Consider the following 21,796-nt stretch of genomic DNA (forward strand, 5'->3'; position numbering starts at 1 on the left):
GGGCAGAGCTGGGCACCCATGAGACAGAGTTGGGCATCCCTGGGGCAGAGCTGGGCATCCCTGGGGCAGAGCTGGGCATCCCCGAGGCAGAGACGGGTATCCCCGGGGCAGAGCCAGGAGTCCTGGGGCAGAGTTGGGCATTGCTGGGGCAGAGATGGGCATCCTGGGGCAGAGCTGAGCATCCGCGGGGCAAAGTCAGGCATCCCGGGGGCAGAGCCGGGTATCCCTGAAGCAGAGACATCGTGGGTCAGAGATGAGCATCCCCGGGGCAGAGCCGAGCAGGGGCTGGGGCCGGTGCTGTACCGAACCCCGATGCCGGCGGGGTGCGGGGGGGATGCTGCGGTGCGGGGGGATGAGGGATCGGCCCGTCCGCCCCCCCTCTGCCGCCGCCTCATCAATAGGCACCAGACCCCGCTCCCGCAGCGTTGCCGTGGAAACCGGCGCAGCCGCCGCCATTGGCGGCCCGGGGCGCGGCGCGGCCCCCCCGGGGCCCGGCCCGGCTCCGTATTGATGACTCGGCAGCGGCTGCGGCGGGGGCTGCCCGGGCTGAGGGGCTGCCAGCTCCCCCGGCCCCTCCGCCACGTCATGGGGCCGGGGGCGGCGGGGGGCTGAGGGCGGCGGGAGGCTGAGGGCGGCGGGAGCAGCGACCGCACGGGGCTGCGGGGACCGAGCCATTCCCGGTGCGGGACCGAGCCATTCCCGGTGCGGGACCGAGCCAGCCCCGGTGCGGGGATGCTGCTGCTGCTGCCGCCGGCCCCGGCCCCGGCGCGGGGGAGCGCGGCCCGGGCTGCTCCCAGCGCCGCCGCCGCTCTGATGCCCTCGGCTCTCCCGTGCCGGCTCCCGGAGCCCCGCGGAGCCCTGCCCGGAGCGGAGTGAGCCCAGCGCTGCCCCAGCCATGCAGGAGCCGGAGCGGGGGGTGCCCAGCGCTGCCCCCGCCGCGGGCGATGCCGCCCCCGCCGCCCCCGCCTGCCCGGACCTGGACACGCGTGACGGCGCGGGGGGTGACACGGACACGGTCGGCTGCCGGCTTCCCACGGGATCGGAGCGGGACGGAGCACCCCAGCCCCGGGAGGAGTCCCCCGGGACCCCCCGCGTTCCCCCGCCGGACCCGCAGCGGGTTCACTCCGCACCGGAGCTCGTCAGGCCGCTGCGAGCGATGGAGCGGACGGACAGACCCCCCCAGGTAAGGCGGGGGTGGCGGTGCGTTGGCTCATTTTGGGGCGAGAGGCGTCGAGGCACCGCGGGGACGTTGCCTCGGTACGAGACGGGCACGGGCAGTGGGTGCGCTGGGCTGCGGCTGAGCCACCCCCAAAACCTTCCCCGTGGGCTGGGAGCTGCCACAGCCGCTGCCACGCGCCCCAGGAGAGAAAGAGCTGCTGCCTCCGCTGCCCTTCCACAGGGATTTCCAGCTGCCTGGAAGGCGCTGGAGCTGGTGCGGGGTCTCGCTGAGCCCACCCGGAGCAGACACAGCCGCTGCACCAGCCCAGGCTGAGCCGTCCCTGCGGCATCTCCTCGCTCCGGCAGCATCAAGGGCTCTGCAGGTCGTGGCAGGGACATGATTCACTCACTGTCACCCCCTTCCAAAGTGTCCCCTCTCCACTCCGGGGAGCCCCGGAGGGCTTGGGGCACCTGCCCTGCAGGGGGAACCTGTCCCTGAAGGCAGCCTTGGGCACCTCGGGGCAGTGCAGTGTCAGCCCCTTGCAGCACCTCCCTAAAGACAGCCCGATCAGCTCCTCAGGGTCTCACCTCCTCCGTCCAGGTCACAAAAGTTCACCAGCTCACCCTGCTCAGGACAGCTTGCCCTTCTTTCCCGTGGGGAACAGCAGCCATCTTCCTGGGGGCCCCTGGGATCTGGGAGTGCTCTTAAACAGGAGAGAAATCAGCTTTTGGCCTTCAGGAGGGAGAAGGGCTGAGCAGAGCTGGCTGGGGGTTAGCAGGAGGGTTTTGAGCAGGCTGTGCTGTGCAGCTGAGCCCAGCTGGAGCTGCCTGCGGGAGAAAGGGCGCCGCTGGAAACACATCAAGGGACAACAGGATTTCAGTCCAGCACAGTTTCTTATGGGTCTGTTTTGAAGGGCTGTTTATTGTGATGCTTAGGGAAAGGCCACATTGAACCAGGCACCCTTGGGCTGCCTCTGACCCCAGCCCTGGCTGTGCCAGAAGCGCCTCAGCTGAAAAATGGGGCTGCAGAATGGGAAGGATTTCTGCTCCTGTCCCTCTTTTGTATCCCAGGAGTCAAATTGGTTGTGCCAGACTTAGTGTCTTCAGGGAATCCCAGAGTGGTTTGAGTTGGAAGGGACATTCAAGATCATCTGCTTCCACTCCCTGCCATGGGCAGGGACAACTTCCACTAGACCAGGTTGCTCCAAGCCCTGTCCAACCCAGCCTAGGACACTCCTTCAGGAGAGCCAGAATAGGTGCTGTGTCCTGGTGGGAGCCTGGGTGGGAAGGCTGGAAGTGGCAGAGGAGCAGGTGGCTGGTTCAGAGGGGTGTTTGTGGGTGCTCCAGCAGCTGAACAGCACCTCTGGGGAGGGGGCTGTGCACCAGCTCTAGATGATCCCTGCAGTGGGTCCCCCATGATCCAGCTGTGCATCCAGGGGTGGTGGAGGAGGGGGTGAGGACCCCACTTGGTGTCTGTGGTGGTGACTGCTGAGCACCTGCCATCCAGTTTGCCTTGGTCCTTGGGCTGCTTTGAGTGTTTCCCGTGATCCTGGAGGCTCCTGGCTGGGTGGGTGACTCCAATTTCCCTTCCCACTCCCATGGGGTTGTGGCAGCACCGTGGTAGTATCGTCATAGTCCATGGTGGCACTGGTGGCACTGGTGGTGCTGGGGTGGTGCTGTGGGACCTGGTGTCACTCTGCTGTGTCGTGGCAGTGCCGCAGTGGCACCGTGGTGATGCTGGTGGTACCATGGCATTACCATCCTTAACACTGATGTGGATCCCCAGAAAGGTTACCTTGTCTTTTCCTGGAAAAAAATAAATCAATCCAGCAGTTCTTCCTGGAGCCCAGGGGCTTTAGGGATGGGAAAGGCTTCCAGCCACTGCAGAGCAAGGGCTGGTGCTGCTGGGCTGTGGAGCCACATCCTCAAATCCATTTCCTAGGGAATGAGGGGCTCACACAGCTGGGAGCAGGGGGGGCTCACACAGCTCCCCTCCAAAGCACAGCTCCCCCTGGCCAGGCAGGGACATGCACTGTGTGTCCTGCTGCTGGAGCTGGGCTTCCTTTAGGACATTTGTCCTTGGGATGTCAGAGCTGCACTCTGTGAACAGGACAGCTGCCTCCAGGGAGAAATCTCCTGGTGTGGGGAAGAGCCTCCTGAGGGCTCATGGCTGACAGAGCTCATTAAAGATGTTGATTTTATGATGAAGCTCCTGCCGTGTGTCCCGGCCTCCGCCACTGCTGCTCTGCCATTCCCTCAGGGACAGACCATGGATAGACATTAAGACTGTCTGGAGGTCAAGTTAATCTTGGCTTTCTTGCCTGGGTCCCTCCTGAGTGCAGAGGGTGAGAGGCTCTTGCCTTTCTTCCCTTTGGGAGCTGGAAAGAGAACTCTGGAGTTAGAGAGGTGGGTTGGGGACACTCCTGGAGCCTCCCATCCAGCCCCTGCCCCCAGCAGGCTCCAGAGCTGGAAGAGGTTGATCATATCCTGACCAGGAAAGTGTTGAGCATCTCCAAGGGCCGGGATTGCACCACCTCTCTTACCCTGTCCCAAGGTTGCAGCATTCCCATGGAGAGGAATGTTCTGCATAGGTCTGCTGGGAGTTTTCCTTGGTGAGGCTTGTGCCCACATCTTTCAATCCATTTTCAACATGCTCCTGCATCCTCTAAGGCAGGGCAGGGTTTCCCAGCTCCTCAGCAGAGCAGTGTCCCACCATGGCACCACTGGAAGCCTTCTGGGGGCTGTCACAAGCGTATCCTTGTCCTGGGCCTTTGACATCACTCTGGTCCTGCTCTCCAAAATTTCTGTGTAGACGCAGAAGATAAGAAATTACTTTCCTGCTGAGAATCTCCAGGCACTGCAGGGGTAGGATCCCAATCCAAATAATGAATAACAGAGAAGGAGAAAAAATGTTGTGTGTGTAGGAAGAACAGGGTTACAGTGGCACAGATACAGTCTGGCTGGAAATTGGAAAGTTCCCAGAATGCTGTCAGATGGATTTTAGAGCACTTCCCACAAGAGCTCAGCTGCCTGCATCTCCTATGGGATGCTGCTCCAGTGGGATTTGCCCTGGCCCTGGAAAACTCAGGGTGGTCTGGGAGTGGGTTTCTGAAGGAATGTTGCATTCCCTCCTGGCGCATTGGAGAAGGGGAGAGCAGCAAGGTCATTCACTTTCTGCATATTCCCTGCATCTTCCCTTCCAGGATTACTCATCTCCACAGCCTTTCCAGCCCCACTCATGGAAGGGATGAGCTCAGCTGCTGACCACATCCCTGTTCCCATCCCAGGAACCACACGAGCAAGGGGCACACTTTGGGTGCTCTGAGTTGGCTCTTGTGGCTCCTTCTCAATCTCCAGAGGTTGCTTTGGATTTGCATTTTTTAAAAGCCAAGCCTCAGCTTCCCTTGAGGTCATGTGGAGCTGTGAATATTCTATAAATCCATAAAACCCAACTGAAAATGCTTAAACCAAGGAGCCCTCCGGTGAGTAGGAATTTAAATATCCACAAAAAAACCTGTTGGTCCCAGTGGGGCTTAATAACACAAAGCACAGACACGGGAAGAATTATAAAATGCTGGTAAAGATCCTCCATGTCAAGCACTCAGGCCAAGCTGCATTTAATGATAAGCTCAGTGTCTTTTGCAGGAATTTGTGGCCTTTCAAGAGCTTCAAATTTTCCACTGGCAAAGCTGGAAAACTGTTAATTTAATGTCTGGGGGTATGTAGAGCTGCACCCTTGGCCAGGAAGGGTAGGTCAGCAGAATAAAAGATGCCAGTGGGACAAGAAGATCTTGGGCAATGGAGCCAGTTCTTGCTGTACAGACCATTTCCTGCAATCCCAATTAGAAGATTGTGTTCTATCTTGCTAAAAACCTGAGTAAATTAATTTTTCTTGGCTTGGCAGTGCTCAGCCTCATGCAAATGCCTTAGTGCTGTTTGCTGCAGCACTGTGGATGCACAGCCACCCTCAGGTGTCTGCCCGCCAGGAAGAGCCAGAATTGAATGGAAAACAAGGCAAAGTGAGGCTGTGAAGGGGAAGGTAATGTTCATTTTGGCTCTTTTACTAATTAAGCTCATGCTCTCTGTGCAAAGACACGTCCAAATGGCTTGGCCAGGGATGTGGAGGATCAGGGACATCAGCCTTTCCCTCCTCACTGTGTCCTTGGCTCCTCTGGGCTGCTGGATTTGGGACAGGGCTGTCCCACCATAGTGTTGTTCATCACCACACTGTGATCCTTCACCCCAGAATCCTTCTTATTTCACCCTCTGGATATTTTTGAGGGGACTCACCAATGTCTTGTCTCCCTGGTGTCCTCTGGCTGTAACGTTCCTTCCTGCTGGAATAACGGGAAGTGAAATGGCACGTGCAGTGCTGCAGCCTTGTTGCCCTCCTCCTGCTGTGAGTACAGGCCTTCTGCATCCCAGCCATCTGCTCAGAGTTCTGGGAAAACACCCTTTGGAGCATCAGTTGGCTCCTGCCATTCACGTTTCCTTATGGATCACTGAGCAGCACCTCTGGCTCTGTGAGGGGGTGCAAGGGGATGATTTTCCCCTTTATCTCTTGTTAAAGCTGTTGGAGATTTGGGGCTTCTCAGTCCATCACAAAATCCTATAAATATCCCAAGTGAGTTCTTGCTTTACCAAGAAGGGCAAGGAACTGATTCTGACATAGACACCTGGAATGGTTTGTGTTGGAAGGGACCTTAAAGCCCATCTCGTTCCACCCCCTGCCATGGGCAGGGACACCTTCCACTATCCCAGGTTGCTTCAAGCCCTGTCCAACCTGGCCTTGGACACTTCCAGGGATGGGGCAGCCACAGCTTCTCTGGGCAACCTGTGCCAGGGCCTCCCCACCCTCACAGGGAAGAGTTCCTTCCTAATATCTAATCATGCCAAAGCCTGGGAACTAGAGCAGGTTTTAAGCCAATGTGACCCAAAAGAAAAGGTGCTCTTGGGCCCCTGGGAAACTTCAAGTGATTTGGAAAACAGGAAGAGGTGAGGGGAGAACTGCAGAGCAGATTTCTGGGGAAAAAATTGCTGTGCACACCAAATCTGCCCCTCCAGCTCCCTGACATACTCTCCAAGGTGGAAGAGCACATTTGCCCCTTCAGAGCTGAACGTGGTGGGAAATCCAGTCTTTCCACTCAAAGAAAGGAGACCTGTGACCATGGATATTGCTGCTGGTGGGAAGTGACTTTCCAAGTCCTGATCCTGTTAAAGGGCTGAGGCACTTCTGTATGGGCAGGGGATTTACTGAGCTGCAGCTCCGTGGCTTCCCAGGGTGAAGCCAGAAGTCTCACGCCTTCCTTGGGAGTGTTTCTTTGGATTAGAGTTTCTGTTACAAGAAAGACGAGATATCAGAGAACAATCACCCCCACTCCAGCCATCAAATACCAAACCTGAAAAGCACTCAATTTTATCATTCTTCCCCAGGGTTTTTGGTTTTTTGGGTTGCTGTTTTTTTTTTTTTGCATGCTCACAAAATAGAATTATCTGACACGTGGCATCCAAAACGAGTCCAGATGCTCCATAAAGACCTTGGGGTGGTCTGGGCCTGAACCTGCAGTGCTGGGAGCTGCAGACTGACCTTTGCTCAGAGCTAAGCAACAAAAAAACCCCCAAATATTTATAGGATGCCAATGCCCATGTTTTAGCTCAAATGATTGGCAATGTGCATGAGTACACAAGCAGCAGAGGTTGCAAAGTCTTTCTGTGTTTGCACAGAAGTTGTTCACACATTTTCTTCCCACATCTTCTACATTTTCCTTTTTTTGTTGTTTTTTTTCTTAGTAGAAATACCATTGCACGAGCTGCTTCTCTGCAGATTCAATGATTTTGCTCAGCAGCACCCAGAAAATTCTGCAGTTGGGGGGAAAAAAAGGCAGCTTAGCTGTCTTGGCTTCTAAGTTTTACAACCAAGGCAGGTTTTATGGGGCACAGCCTGGCTTTCACACATTCCCAGGCTGGGCAGTGGAACATCAACACCATTACTGTCCCCTGAGTGTGGCGGGGATGGAGCACAGTCCTGCTTTACCAGAGCTTGGCCTAATCTTTCTGGAAGCTGATAAGAGACAAGAGACACTTGTACACTGATGTTAAAAGGGTGGTTGGTAGAACAGGCTTTGTACCTGCTTTTTGCCCTGCAAAACCTTTCTCACAAGGTGTGTAGGTGGGAAAGGCCCTGCAGGGGACACGGGGGTGCCCAGAGGTCACACAGTGACCCAAGGGCAGGAGGGTGATGTTGTACTTGAGGAGTGTTGCACAACCCCCTGCTGCAGGTTATCTGACGGATCAGCTGCAGTTTGTGGCCTCACACATCCTGGGATTGCAAAACAATTTGTGTTTGACACGGAGAGAGTTGGGTCACAGCTGGGCAAAGCCTGGCTGGGGCCACACACACCTTGTCAGGCCTCTGCTCCAGGCAGGCAGTGTCCAGCTGGGAGCAGTTCCAGGTCTCTGTAGCCCACAGGAGAGCAGGGCCAGGAGCGAACTGAGCACTGAGGAGACCAGGAATGTTCAGCCAGATGGGCACCTGCACCCTGAGCAGCACCTTTGCCCACTGGCTCCATCCCTGGGTTTCTCCAAGCCCTCCATTCCTCACAACTGCCTGCCCCGATTTCTCTCTGGCTGTGAGGGATGAAGAATCACGTGTGCAGCACCTCAGGAGCGGTTCAGAGCCACCTTCCCAGCAGCCGGGAGGAATTGCAGTGGCATTTTCTCTCATCTCCTTGCAAATCCTCCTGTCTCTTGGATTTGCTGGTAAAGGTGAGGAATTGTGCTGCATTGCATCCTGGACCCAGCTGCAGCCTTGGATTTTGGAGAGCTGATCCTCTGCCTGGAGAGCTTATTTTCCTCTCACATTCCTCCCTGCCTCAGTTTTGCAGGAACATTAATTTCTCCCTGGTTGGGGAGGCTGGAGAAGCTGAGCTCATCAAAGGACAGTGAGCCAGGGCCATCAGGGCACTGAGCGGATTTTCCTCCTCCTGGAATAGCTGGGTTTGTTTTCCTGGGATTGACAATGGTGCTTCCACAGAGGGTTTAAAGAGAGAGGACCTGAATTTGTGAGACTCCAATTTTAGCTGCATCTCATTTTAGAGGCCCTGTGAGGAGCATATGAAGAGCTGGCAGTGGTCAGAGGGTGTGCAGGAGAGAAAGCCTGGGGGAATGTAAGGAACAGCAAATATACAGTGACTGTTCCCCTGAATATTCCCCTCAATATCTTCCAATTCATGGCTCCAGCACTCCCCACGCTGGAGGCAGGATTTTTGAAGTTAATAGCCTTGGATGGATTTTTTCTTCCGTGAATTCGTGACACGGGGTGATAACAATCAGATAAATGAGGAAATCACGGAAATAAGGGCAAGTAGTAGGCTGGGAGAGGGATGGGCAGCAGGAAAAAGTGCTGACTGATGGAAAGGGGAGCTGGCAACACACGGTGCTGTGGGGAAGTGCCCTGAAGCCAACGGCAGAAGGAAGATGTTTGTGTCTGAAACCGGGAACTGGCGCAAAGTTCAGGGAGGAAGGAGAACAAGCGCAGTGGGACACAGGCTGCAAGTCAGAGGAGTGGCAGGATAACCACAGCCTCGTCCCAGGGATGGCTCTTCCTTCTCCCATACCTCTGACAGCACTGTCCCTTTTCCCTCAGCAGGGATGGTCCTGCCCCTCGCTGTGCCGGCGGCGGGGTTGGCTCTGCTCACTGACCGAACAGGAGGTGATGCTATTTTTGTCTCGCTTTTGCCAGGCAGTGAGGGCACTGCAGAGGAGCAGCCTATGGAAAATAACTTTGTTCTGTGAGGCGGCCGATTCCCTTGAAATGGGCTGGAAGAGGAGCAAATGGATTGGCAATGACAGCCTTTCATTTCCAAGCAGGGAGGATTGAGAAGTTAAGGGAGCTAATTACCAGAGTCAGGTGGAACGAGCTGCTAAAGGGCTTTGACGTGGTGGAGGCTTGGTGACAATGATTTCAAATGAAGGAGATGTGGTGGATTTAATATAGCCAGGACAGCAGGAGAGCCGGGATAACTTCACCTGGGAAGGTGTCTGCAGAGTGGGGGTTGGTGTTCAGAGATGGCTTTTGCAAAGCAAACCCAGCAGCTGGACCCGGCAGGGCTGCAGATGGGGAAGTCACTGCAGGGACATCCTGAAATTATGTGTGGTTTATTCCTCTTCAAGTTGTGTGTGGTTTATTCCTCTTCAAATTGTATGTGGTTTATTCCTCTTCAAATTGTGTGTGGTTTACACACCTTCAAATTGGGCACGGTTTAAAATTCAGCCACGAGCCCGCCTGTTTCCAAAGGCCACCTGAGACCTCCCGCTCACGGGGCCACCCTCCCTGCCTGGCTCTCCACAGGGATTTTAAAGCAAGGCTGGCTTTAGGCTTTGGCAGTTCCCCAGGGCTGGCAGGGGGAAGCCCCTGGGGCTGGGCTGTGCCAGGCTGTGCCCAAGCCGCATTGCAGAGCCAGGTTCAGGCAGCTCCCGTCGTCCTCACCACGTGTGATTTACTGTCCCCCAACGGCCTCCTGCAAGTTTTCCGCAGGACTTTCAGGACTGTGCTGGATTCTGGCTGCTCCAAAGGGATTTTGCCTGTGTGACCCATTTTAGCAGCCTGGCTGGGCACCTCTCCCTGCAAAAGCTCCTGCAGCTCTGCGTTGCTTTTTGAAGCTTTCAGGTGAAAAAGCAGCAGTTCTCTTGCAGCTGACATGCTGAGGCTTCTCTTTGTTTGCTGTTCTCACGCATCCTGGAGAAACTGTATTTTGGGCTCTACCTGCCAAAGGAGGCGACAGATGTTGCCAATTCCCGTGGAACAGAGGCTTCAAAGCCATGTGCCTGCTGCTCTCCTGCCTCAGTATCCCTGCTGCTCTGCTCCTGCAGAAACTTTCCCCGTGGCCAAGGAACACGTCACTCGGGTTCATTTTTTTAGTGTCTGAGGATATTCCTGACCTGGGGGATGTGGCTGCCTGGAGACCCTCCCCGTGGTGTCAGCTCGGCCTCTGCTCACTGAAACCTCCCTGACCGAGGGATGTGCTTGGATTTCGGCTCCTGCTGACACTTTGCACACTTCATCAGGCTGAGTCATTCTGGGGGGAGCCTCTTGCCTCTCCTCCCTAACCATCTCCTCCAGCTCCCCGGGAAAGGCGCCGCGGGAGCCCCGAGCGCGGCTGCGCCGTGCGGAGCGGGATCCTTGAGGAACAGCGGAGCAGTTCGGAAATTAAAAGCCATTTCATTATAGGAAATGAATGTTTAATGAGCGTAGGATGACGTCTAGACAGCCCCTCGGTTCCAGGCTCTGGGAGGAGGGCTCAGCTGACGCACCAGCACCGGCTCAGAGCCCAGGGGGAGGTTTGGCAGAGCTTTCCCGGGCGCTGAGGTCCCCGTGTGGGACAGACATCCTGGCACAGAAAGGAGCTCCTGCCTCCACGTCTTCTCGCTGCAGATGCCCCTCGTGCCTCTCTGGGCAGAGCCCCAAGGATCTGTGGCCACAGAGGGACGTGCTGGCAGGGGGAGGCTTGGCCGAGTGCCTGGCCCCGGCCTGGAGCACACAGCCACACTCCCCTGCTCCCTGGGGAATGGGAAAGCACATCCCAGCCTTTGCCGTGTCATGGGCTTTGGAGTTGTGACATGAAACCTGGGCTGACCTGGGGACAGCCTGGCAGGGTGGGGGTGAGTACTTGTGAGCCTTTGGGTCCTGCCCAGATGAAGATGTTTTAAGGCTACAGAAATGGGGGTTTAAATGCAGAGATTTGGATGTAGGTCCCCAAAAGATCCCCCTGCCATGCTGGAAATGCTGACTGTCCTCTGCAGAAGCTCTGTGCTGTCGATGTTAGAGGTTCTGGCTGCCTGGTGGGGAGAGGCAGGAGCACATCAGCTCCTTCAGGAAAGCTCTCCAGCTCCCATCCCAGGCACAGAGGCCGCTGGCTCAGTGTGCTCACCCTAGCTCAGTGAAAGCAACCACAGACATGAATTTTGAGGCCTCTTGGCAGGGGCAAGGAGGTGGAAATAATGCCCTTTGACTTCTTCCCAGAGGCTGCCTGCTTGGCTCTGGGGATGGCAGCAGGGAACGAGCCCAAGGCGCTGCCACGCACGGCACGGGAGATGCTGGTGGGACCCCCCTCCCTGTGCACCCACCCTGCTCTGTCCCCCCTTTAGCAGCAGCAGTGTCCCCTGCATGGATTCCCAGCCTGAAGAAGTGCTTTGATGTTCCTGGAGCTGGTGATGGGGGAATTGCTCCCTAGGACACCTCACTGTCCCTGTAAAGCTGCAGGGATTGATGCCACAGTATCTGGTGCTGGGCACAGAGCTGTGCACAGAGCTCCCAGGAGAGCTTCTTGGCATTCCCAGGATGCTGAGTTTGGGGAGCTCCTTGGTTCCTGGGCCTACCCTGATCACCCCTGAGAACAGCCCCGAGTTGTTGGAGGTGTGATGTCCCCAGGAATGGTGGCAATAATGGCACCTTTGTGCCCAGGGGAGAAAAATCCCACATAGGGAGAGGAGTACACTCTCTCTCCATGGGACATTCCACTCCAGCTTTCTCAAACCCTGGGACTTCTGCAGCATGGACACCTACAAACCACTGTGCCAACAGCCTCTGCCTACAAACCACTCTGCTCATGGCACGTCACATCCTGGTGTCTCAGGGGGTTGGTGGGACCTGGGGACACCACCTGAGGCTGATGGGGAGGGCTGGGTGTCATCTTCTGAGGGTTTGTTTTTGTTTTCAGCCTCCTTCAGTTGTCTTTTCCCTCCCTGCTTTGCCAAGGCATTTCCATATGGGTGTGGGAGGTTGGGAGAGCCACGGGCCGAGGGATTGGGGGTGGACTTTGTGGAACTGGTCTCCTGCTACATTTATCCAATGGACATGATTGAGAAACCAAAATATAGCATTGTCCAAGAGCATCGTGAGTTTTACCCAGCCTCAGACCTCCTAGAGCTGGGCTCCTGTCTGACTTCTTGCTCCCCAGAAAGCTTGGGCGACATTCCTTTGGGAGCCAAGGGATGTTTCCCTCACAGCCTCTGTGCACTGCAGAGGTCATGGCCCTTCAGCAGAGTCTTGTTGGGCACTGGGAGCAGGTCCTGCAAGACCTGCCTGGCTGCTGGGAAAACATCTGGCTGGATCTTACCGAGACACACATGGGGTGCTGCTGCCATATGGCAGCTGTGAGGCAACAGCTCTGCTCCGAGCTTTGCTAACGCACAGAAATCCTGCCTGGGAGCCTGTGCTGAGCTGCTCTGGGCAGGAAGCAGTAACCACAGAACTATATATACAGCTCCCAGCAGAGCTGCTGCTGCTGCTTTTGATGTGACAAAAAGAAGTTGGTGTTTTGCAAAAAAAATCCGTCGTGTCGCCTTCTTCCGGAGCTGACACGGAGAGGGCAGAGCTGGGGCTGGCTCCTGGGTGGGCTCTGGCAGGAGAACTGGGATGGGGAAGTGAGGAGGTTGCCTCCAAAACCCACGTGGTGCTGGAGGCCACGGGGTCCCTGAGCCGTGGGGAGCAGCCATGTGTTGGAGTGTCAGGGGCTGTGCTCTGCCCCCCCGCTCCTGCCAGGGTTTCACTGAGCCAGTTTGGATGGTGCCACGGCTGAGGATTCCAGGAAGGTCTGGGCTTTTTCCCTGGGTGGAAGTTGAATGCATAGAGATGGCAAATGTCACCCACAGGGGATGAAGCCTGGCCCCAAAGGCCAGTTGTCCCCCAGAGGACATGTAGCCCCTCATCTCCTGAAATCAGCCCCCAAATCCCACCGTGCCCCTTTGCTGCCTGCACCCCAACCCTGCCAGCCCCCCATGCAGCCAGGCTGGCCTCACTGTGGGGCTGGGCTGGGCATGAGGCTGTGACCCCTCTGCTCCTGCCCTTGGCAGGTGAAGCTGTGAGGTTCTGCAGGACCTGTGGTCTGTGCCCTGGGCAGGTGAAGCCCTGCAGACCTGTAGGACTGTGGTCTGTGCCCTGGGCAGGTGAAGCTGTGAGGTGCTGCAGGACCCCTTCCTGGGCAGGTGAAGCCCTGAGGACCTGCAGGACCCCTTCCTGGGCAGGTGAAGCCCTGCTGTGCCTCTCCTGTACTGTTTTGCAGAGCGGGGCTGACTACGGCTTCCTCGTGAGCCAGAACACGAAGCTCCTGAGTGCCCTGGAGGACCTGCGGCACCGCTGCTCCAGCCTGGCCGAGGAGAACAGCCTGCTGGTGAGCAGAGGGCACATCCTGCACCCTGGCTGGGCGCTGGCACGGGATGCTCCACAGGGAGGGAGTTCTGGCCAGGGCGAGCTGCTGTCTGCTGCCAATTCCAAGAGATCCCACACATGGGATCATCTGGGCAGGGCCAGAGGGGACAGGGGGTCTGGGTGCTCTGGGTGCCATCACACTGCACCCATCAGCTCGAGCTGGACCCCTTCCTCGAGCTGCAGAGCAGAGCCGGGCAGGGGAGGGGAAGTTGCCCTTATTTCCTCTTTAACTATATTTGATTCTGTGAAAAGCAGAAACACTGATTCACTCGGCCTGGTCTCGGCGTGACAGTGCAGCACTGCCCCCTGCTCCCATGGGAGCTCAGCACCCCGATCCTCCCCAGCTGCACCCCGGCACCCAACACCAAGCCAGGCTGCCACAGCATGGGCCTTCTGCCCTGCTCCCCCATCCCTGGCTCTCCAGGCCCATCAGGAAGCACAAAGAGGGGATATTCCCCTCCCGAATCCTCCCTGGAGAGCAACACCCCTTGCCCAGCCCCGCAGTGTGGGGATGCAGCCACCCCAGGCCCCTGCAAATTCGATTGCTCAGCATTTCAGATCTCTATCACCACATTCAAAAGGCATATTGTAGATAAATTTCTTACGCTCAAAGCATAAATTCCACGTGGCCTGCACCCTGTGGTTACCCCTTATCAGTCCTCTGGGTTTTAGCGAAGCACAAGCGTGTGAGCTCTCATCAAATTGGACTCTCAAAAACCAGCCTCAGCCTTACAGCTGAGCCGCCCTTGGTGGGGTCTCACAGGGGTAGGGAGGGAAATAATCGTGAGCCTCAGCTGACCTGACATTTCTGCTGATGTGAAAAGACAGCACAACACATCTGGGTCCGACCTTGGGAGAAGGAGCCGTCGGCAAGAGGCGGCTCATTGGAACGGACAGATAACAAATAAAAGGGGATTAAGAGCGAACAGAATCAATAGGGAGAAAAAGGAAATTTGCTTTGCAAATATCATAAAGTCCTTTGTCGCTTCCTCCAAAGCTCGTGCTTTGGTGTCAGGAGAGAAAAGACACGGATAAGCTTGTCCTGGTGGTGCAGTACAAATCCACAGGGATGTGCTGAGTCCTGTAAACCCGGGAAAATAAACTGGGAAGACTTTGGAGGAGAAAGGCCAAAGGGTGGGTGGCCAGGATATGCTGATGTTGGAGACGTGTTGAGTCCTGGCAGAGCCTGCAACGAGCATGTTGTGGATGGAGAGGGACCACGTGGGATGATCTGGGGATCTCACGGGGAGCAAGAGGTCACATTAACAAAAATAGCAGGAAAACCACAATTTCAGTGACTGGAGAGGCAACAACAGCAGAGGTTGGTGTTCGATGGTTTGGGTAGTTCTAGAACAGGTCGGGCAGGACCAGGGACATTGGCTCCTGAGCAGGGGCTTCACCTCCAGCTTCTTTTTCTGTTCTGCAGCGCAGGAGCTGCTTCCCCCAGACGGAGGAGAAGGTGAAGCACCTGAAGAGGAAGAACGCGGAGCTGGCGGTGATCGCCAAGCGCCTGGAGGAGAGAGCCCGGAAACTGCAGGAGGCAAACCTCAAAGTGGTGGGTGCTGGGACCTGCCCTGGCTGGGGAGCTGAGCTGGGACAGCACCTCACCACCAGGACCTTCTGTTTGCCACCTCCATCGAGCTAGAAAGGCCTTTTCTTTCCCTTTTTCTTAAACCTCCAGCAAACATGCTTTGCAAGAATCACCAATCCCAGCCATTGCCAGCTGCTCTGCTCCTGCTCAGGGAGCTGGTGTGAGGAATTTCCTCCTGCTTGGTTTCTCCCCATAAGGTGATAGTTTAAGTTAATTAATGCGGCTTTCTCTGAAGTCATGAAAATAATTCATCTGACTTCACCAGAAAGAAACAGGAAGGATTTGAATAAGAATAGGAGTGCGGTGAAGCAAAACAGGAAGGGGTGAGAGACAGCTCTGCCCCATCCACACCTCGCTCACAGGGCTGCACAAGCCACAGGGGTTTTGCTTTCTCCAACCCAACAGCAGCTTGTTGTGAAGCCTGTAGTGTTTGACACCTTGCAGGAGCAGCAGGAGATGCCTGTAGGGTGTGGGATCTTGGGTACGAGTTCCTAAAGGGGGATTGCAGTGGAGTAAGGCAAAACCTTCCTTCTGTTGGAAGGAAAGCAGGGATTGTGATGGGGAATTCGAGCCCTCTAGGACAGAAAGGAGGAAGTGAAAGCTGTGTTGGAGGGAAGGTAGGGGGTTTTCCTGGCTCTCTGTCCCCAGGCACCACACGGCCCGTCTGTCATGGGGTTTTGGTACTTGCAGGGCAACAGATGGACTTGTCAGATACTATGTTAAGAGAAGCCATTTGATATACACCCAACAGCTCTGCAGCCCCCCCAGCACCTATACAAATACTGGTTTATTTGTTTCCCCAGTGACACTTTGGGGTGGTCACAGTTTAAGGCCTGTGGGAGCCCTGGGAGAACCTGCTGGGCTCCTGTGCTGGCCAAGGTGTCCAAGTGCTCGGATGGCTGAGGCTGGTGGAGGGTGGGCTGGAGGCAGGAGCAGAGGAGGGGCCCTGAGGATCTGGGGTTAATCTGGCAGTGGTTGCCTTCAGTGCCTGGTGCACAGGTCCCATGGAGCTTCTGCACGTGGGTGAGATGCTCGGGAAGAGCTGGGGAGGAGAAGTTTGCACAGAGGATGCAAATCCTGATCAGGCAGGGGAGACTCCCCCCTCCCCAGATTGTGAGGCTTTGTGCAGATGACAGTAGCTGGGCAGGGGGAGGAAGGGTTGGATAAAGTCAGGGACTGGAGGTGTCCTCACTGCCCAGAGGGTTGGGATGAGCAGGGGGGTGTGAGCTGCCCCTTCATCCAGCTCTGTGGTGCTGGTACCCAGTGGGAGAGCCCACCCCAGGGATGGGGGAATCCCAGAGACGCTGTGCCAGGAAGCCTCAGCTCCTGCTGGGCAGACAAAGCCTGTCCCTGACTAGCCTGCTCCTCCTGAAGCCCTGTCACCCCCACCCCTGCTCTTCCCTCCCTCACAGGGAGCATGTGAACCTGACCTGCTTCTTCTGCAGAACATCTCCCACTCCTTCCCTGGCTGTGCTGGTCCTTGCTGGGCTCTCTCTTGCCTCCCCATTTCCCTCCGTCCTCCACACAACCATGCTGAAGCTCTTTCCTGCTGCCTAGAAACCCACAGATGCTCCATTTCTCTTCCTGGTTTGACCACCTCTGTCCTTTATCCCATGCTCATCTTTCCTGCCATCCTCCCCTCCTCTTCTCTGCTACCTTCTGCTGTTTTTCTGCCCTCATCCTGGTTTTCTGTCTTCCCCCCTGCCCGCAGCCCCTGTTCTGGCTGTACCCACTGAGCCCACCTGCTGAGTCACCTTCTCCTTCCCACTTCTTCTCTGACCCACTTCTCCATCCAGCCCTTCCTCCTCCACTTTTCCATAGGTCTGTCGTGCTCCTCTGCTTGTCTGTCCTTTGGGGCCAGGCTGTTGGGATGATTGGTGGTGGTGACTGAACACCAAGGGGTGATGGGGTGGTGGTTGATGAACACCAAGGGGTGGTGAGGTGGTGGTTAAAGAACACCAAGGGGTGATGGGGTGGTGGTTAAGGAGCACCACCACACCTTTCTCCCCACTGCTCTCTGTGTAGGTCACTGCTCCAGTGGCTCTGAAGGGCTCCAGCCTGGAGCTGTGTAAGAAAGCCTTTGCCCGCCAGCGTGCCAAGGACCTGACAGAGCAAGCCAGTGCCCTCCTGGCCAAAGACAAGCAGATTGAAGCTCTGCAGCAGGAATGCCGGGAGCTGCAGGCTAAACTCTCGGCAGGAAAGGTGAGACACTTGCCGGGACATCACTCGGGGGCTGGGACAAGCTGCGCAACAGCAGTGATGGAAACCAGGCTCTGGAAAGTGGTGTGAGGGCAATTAATCCCCAGTGCAGGCTGAAAACAGAGGGGATTTGATGTGTGAGTTGAATGGGGACACTGGGGGAGTGTTGAATGGGGACACTGGGGGAGTGTGTGGCAGAGACAGTGTCTGGACCCCTCTAGCAGGGTGTTGGGGGTACCCCAGTTGTCCCTCTGTGAATTCATTTTCAGTAGCAATTAAAACCCTTCCTCTAAAAACCTCTGAGAAGCCACAGATACACAGATTTTTCACAGGGCTGAGCTTCAACCAAGATGTAGGAGCAGGACCTCCTTTTAAAGCGTTTCTTTGGGAAGCCAATCAGCACATTCTCAAGAACCAGCCTAAATCCCACATATTGAGCTGCAGCTTTCTGAGCACTCGCAGCCACCACGAGACTGGTGATAACTCAGTGGGTCCTGGGATGACTGTGACCGAGGCCACAAACCACCAGCCAGGGCTGGGTGTTCATGAAACCATCCCCAGTGCTGTGTCTGCACCTGGGCTGGTGACCTGCCTTCCCTTCAGCACCAGCACAGGCCGTGCAGATATAAACAGTGGGATAAAAGGGATAATTCAGCTCATCCTGAGACAGAAATTTAAAACTGGTCATGTGTGTTGCTCCTCCAAAGCACTTCTCTGTGACAGCTCTGAAAGCAGCCTCTGCAGGCAGCTGAAGCTGAGGGAGATGGTTCCCACTCAAGGTGATAAAGTTTTGGGCAGATCAGCCACATCTGTTGTTCACAAGCTGGACATTTTCAGTTTAGGTCAGTTCCAACTCTCCTGAGCAGCTCAGGAACACTTGGGCTCCCACTGGTTTCCCCCTGTTTTGCTAATGCAAATGTGGCCAAGTGCCACCCTACATCCCTGCCCCCAGCTGAGCTGAGTGAAACCTTGCATTTCTACCTGCCCTACTTACATGATGTTTAGGTGACAAATACTTCCTTGCTGAAAGCAGCTTTATTTTTGTTCCTGAGCTCCCCATATGTTCATTTTAACTACACGTTCGAAGGTGGATTCTCAGTCTCACCCTAATGTGGATCTAGACGGGATAAGAGCAACTGGGTGTATTTGGTGTTTGTACAGAGCTGCTCCATTGATCCTTCCTGGCATTAAACCACAGGATAAACTTATCCAGGCCTGACTGTTCCCTATGGTGTCAGCAAGAAGAAACTTCCTTCCCATCCCTTGAGTTCTCACTTCAGGCCCCTGCAGGAAGGGGAACAGACCCTTTCCAAAGCTCTCTGATTTTCCAAGCAGAGTGTGCTGGGCAACCTGACCCTGCCAGGGACAGGGGAGTGACAAATTGTGGAGGAATGGGACAAAAGCGGGTGAGCAGGATTCATTACTGGCCAGGGAAATACACCCTGAGGGGTGACAAATTCAGCCACTAGGGCATGGGTGACCACCCTGTCCCCAAAGGAGAGACAATCCCTGTCACTGCCATGGCACCAGGGACCGGGGACACCGATGCACGAGCAGGGAATCCATAGAAAAGAAAGCAAGAGAGGAGATCATTCTTTCTGATCTTGTTTTCCCCATTTTTCTCTCAAGCAAGCTCATTAAATTTTAATTTCCAGCTAGTTAAAATTCCAAATTCCCCTAATCTGTCTGCAGCATGCAAAATGCATTAGGCCAATGAAGGGGGTTTTATGCAGAGATATGATGGGCACACTCAGAGTTTGTAACCAAATCAGTTTTAATCTCGGGTATTTAAATCAGCACTAATTTTTCAATAGCTGTGAAATGGATCCACTCAGTTCCCTGCAGTGGCAGGACACACACACTGGCCTTGTTTTGGCAAAGCCAGGGCTCTTAGGATGGGATAAAATGATTTCCTGAGATCACACTCCGGTGAGTGGCTTCCAACCAAACGCCAGCTCCGGGTAAATCCAGGCTGCAATTTTTTGCAGGATGGATTCTTGGAAGCATGGGATGGGGGGGAGCAGTGAGGCAGCTGCAGGGGATGGGTATAATAGAAACTGAGGGGAGGGCTGAGCTCTTTTCCTCCTCCCTTGTTCCCCCAGGCTCCGGAGGCTCAGTTGGGAATAGCTGCCTATTTTTGGTGGGGGAAGGGAGATTTTATACACAGCCACAGCCAATTTTGCTTAAAGAACTACTGCCCTGAGAGCCTGAACAGGGGACTGGCACAGAGGAGGCCCAGCTGCTCAGTTCTTGAATCTATAAGCAGTTCCCATTAATGGTGCCTCAGTTTCCCCCCTTGCAGCATGAGAGTAACCATGGTTTTCTCCTCAAACTGTATTTTTAAAGCACGTGCTATTTTTAGGGGGAATAAGAAGTGAACAGGGAAAAAGATTAAATTTGTCCTGGATACCAACTCTGCTTTGAATTCACCAGCTTAGGAGCTTTCCAGGGGAATGAGCAATGTCTCCTCCAGCAGCAGATTTGTAAAGACAGGTTTTCATAGCCCGCTTTTGTACATGTGGACATGCAGGTACGTGTTTCTTCAGCTTCCTGAAATCTGAAAACCTTTGAAGAACGAAACAAGCTGGTGACATATTCTCACTGGTTTTGTGAGAATCAGACTGGGCTGGTTTCCTTCAAAAGCTGCTGGGTTTAGGTCAGGATGGGAGTGACCCCTTGTGCTAAAGATAGGGGCCTATCGCTGTCTCTGACAAGGAGAGAAATCAAATAGTTTGAAAACCAAACATTATCCTGAGGGAGAACTGACCAAATCCCAGATGTTCTTCGTTCTTGCAGCCACTCAAAGCCTTCACCACCGCTGGGGCTGCAGCGCTTGCCAGCACCCACCCACATCAAGGAGAGGAAGCAGCTCTGCTTTGGCTGGGACATGACGTGACATTATCCTGCCACGCTCCCTGCTGGCATGTGCTGAGATGGCACACGCTTGGCAAAGCCCTTCGTGCTGGGAGAGCTGCAGGAGCATTACGGGACCATTACAGGCTGGGGTTTATCTTGAGGAGGAAAAATGTATTTGCATAAAGGACGCAAAGTGAGCTTTGAGGCTTTGGAGACCCAGGAATCAGCAATCTGTGTGTGCCACAGTAGCTGGGTTCCACCAGCCTCTCCCCTTTTGGAGTGTGTGTGTTAAGTGTGACCTGTCCCAGCTTTTGGGGCCTGTCAGTGACACAACACCGGGTTTGTTTTCCTGCAGGACGACCCTCGCTGCCTCAACGTCATCGAGTTCGACCGCCTGCTGCGGGAGTCCCAGCGGGAGGTGCTGAGGCTGCAGAGGCAGATTGCCCTCAAGAATTTCAAGGAGTGTCTGCGTCCCCCCAAAATGAGCCCAGGCAGTGCCAGGCCGAGCGCTGCCCCACGCCTGGGACCGAACACCGGCAGCAAAGGTTCACCTCTGCCAAAGGAGGCCTCCTTGGGAGACCCGACGCTGGGAGGGAGAGCTCGCAGGGAGGTGAGACAAGTGGGTCAGCCACCGGAAAGTTTTTATGTTTAATTGCTCAATTAATTGCTGTTCTTAGGGAGTTTCATTTGGAGGAGCTGAGGGCTGTGGTTTGCATCCGCTGCACATTGGTGCTGTGCTGGTTTCCAAAGGGACTAATTCCAGTGCCAGGTCTGAGAGGGTGAGGAGGGACATGGATGCTCCTGGCAGCACAGGGTGGGGACACTGACCCATGCCAGGGGCTCAGTCCTGCTCCTTTTCTGTGACACAGGGCTCCTGTGCTGTGTTTTCCAGCCTAGGAAACCAGGCAATGCTTCTCTTTCATAGAATCATGGAATGGTTTGGGTCGGAAGGGACCTTAAAGCTCATCTCATTCCACCCCTGCCACGGGCAGGGACACTTTTCACTAGACCAGGTGGTGCAAGACTGTGTCCAACCTGGCCTGGAACACTTCCAGGGATGGGGTAGCCACAGCTTCTCTGGGAAACTTGTGCCAGGGCCTCCCCACCCTCACAGCCAAGAATTCCTTCCCAATATCCATCTAACCTTGTCCTCCGGCAGTGGGAAGCCATTCCCCCTTCTCCTATCACTGTCCGCCCATTTCCCCTCCCAAACAATGTCTGTTCTTGCCTTTTGTGTATTCCTGTTGCTCCAGGAGGTCCCTACCTGAGTCCTATCCCTGCTCTCTGGCAGTGGGAAGCCATTCCCTCTTGTCCTGTCCCTCCATCCCTTGTCTCCATCTCTCCTGGAGCCCCTTTAGGCGCTGGAAGGGGCTCTCAGGTCTCCCCAGAGCCCTCTTTTCTCCAGCTGAACCCCCCCAGCTCTCCCAGCCTGTTTCCAGACCAGAGGGGCTCCAGCCCTTGGAGCATCTCCGTGGCCTCCTCTGGACTCGCTCCCGCTCGCCCCAGAGCTGGAGGCAGCTCCAGGAGGGTCTCACCGGAGCGGGGCAGAAAGGGCAGAACCCCTCCGGTTGCGCTGCCGCCGGGGCTCAGCCCAGGCCCCGCCGGTCCCGCTGCCCGGCCCAGCCCGGCCCTGCGCGGCCCCTCCGCCCGCAGTGGTTCAGCCCCGCATATCCGGGGCCGCCTCAGGGCGCCGCCTCCGCCGCGGCCGCGCAGCCGCCAGGTAAGGCCGGGCCGGGGGCCGAGCCGGGCCAGGGGCCCCGAGCCGGGCCGGGTGTGTGTGTGGG

The 21,796-nt window shown here is 55.8% G+C and overlaps 1 protein-coding gene across 8 annotated transcripts in view; it reads left to right on the top strand.

Annotated features, from left to right (window-relative positions):
• Positions 1-762: 762 nt before the first annotated feature.
• TSPOAP1 (TSPO associated protein 1) overlaps positions 763-21,796 on the top strand; it is a 62,805-nt gene continuing 41,771 nt past the window's right edge. For 3 of the 8 annotated variants that reach the window (XM_027704932.1, XM_027704934.1, XM_027704937.1), the window contains exons 1-4: positions 9,823-13,328; positions 14,793-14,921; positions 16,983-17,159; positions 20,368-20,622. In XM_027704932.1, coding sequence (XP_027560733.1) covers positions 12,798-13,328; positions 14,793-14,921; positions 16,983-17,159; positions 20,368-20,622 — 1,092 coding nt within the window. In that variant the 5' untranslated portion in view covers positions 9,823-12,797. Of the gene's footprint in view, positions 1,184-9,816; positions 13,329-14,792; positions 14,922-16,982; positions 17,160-20,367; positions 20,623-21,796 lie in introns of those variants that run through there. The other 5 variants (XM_027704940.1, XM_027704938.1, XM_027704935.1 and 2 more) reach the window with 4 other exon arrangements.

This window comes from Neopelma chrysocephalum, unplaced genomic scaffold (genome assembly GCF_003984885.1).
Source record: "Neopelma chrysocephalum unplaced genomic scaffold, ASM398488v2 Primary Assembly neopelma1_299, whole genome shotgun sequence".
Taxonomy (NCBI): Eukaryota; Metazoa; Chordata; class Aves; order Passeriformes; family Pipridae; genus Neopelma; species Neopelma chrysocephalum.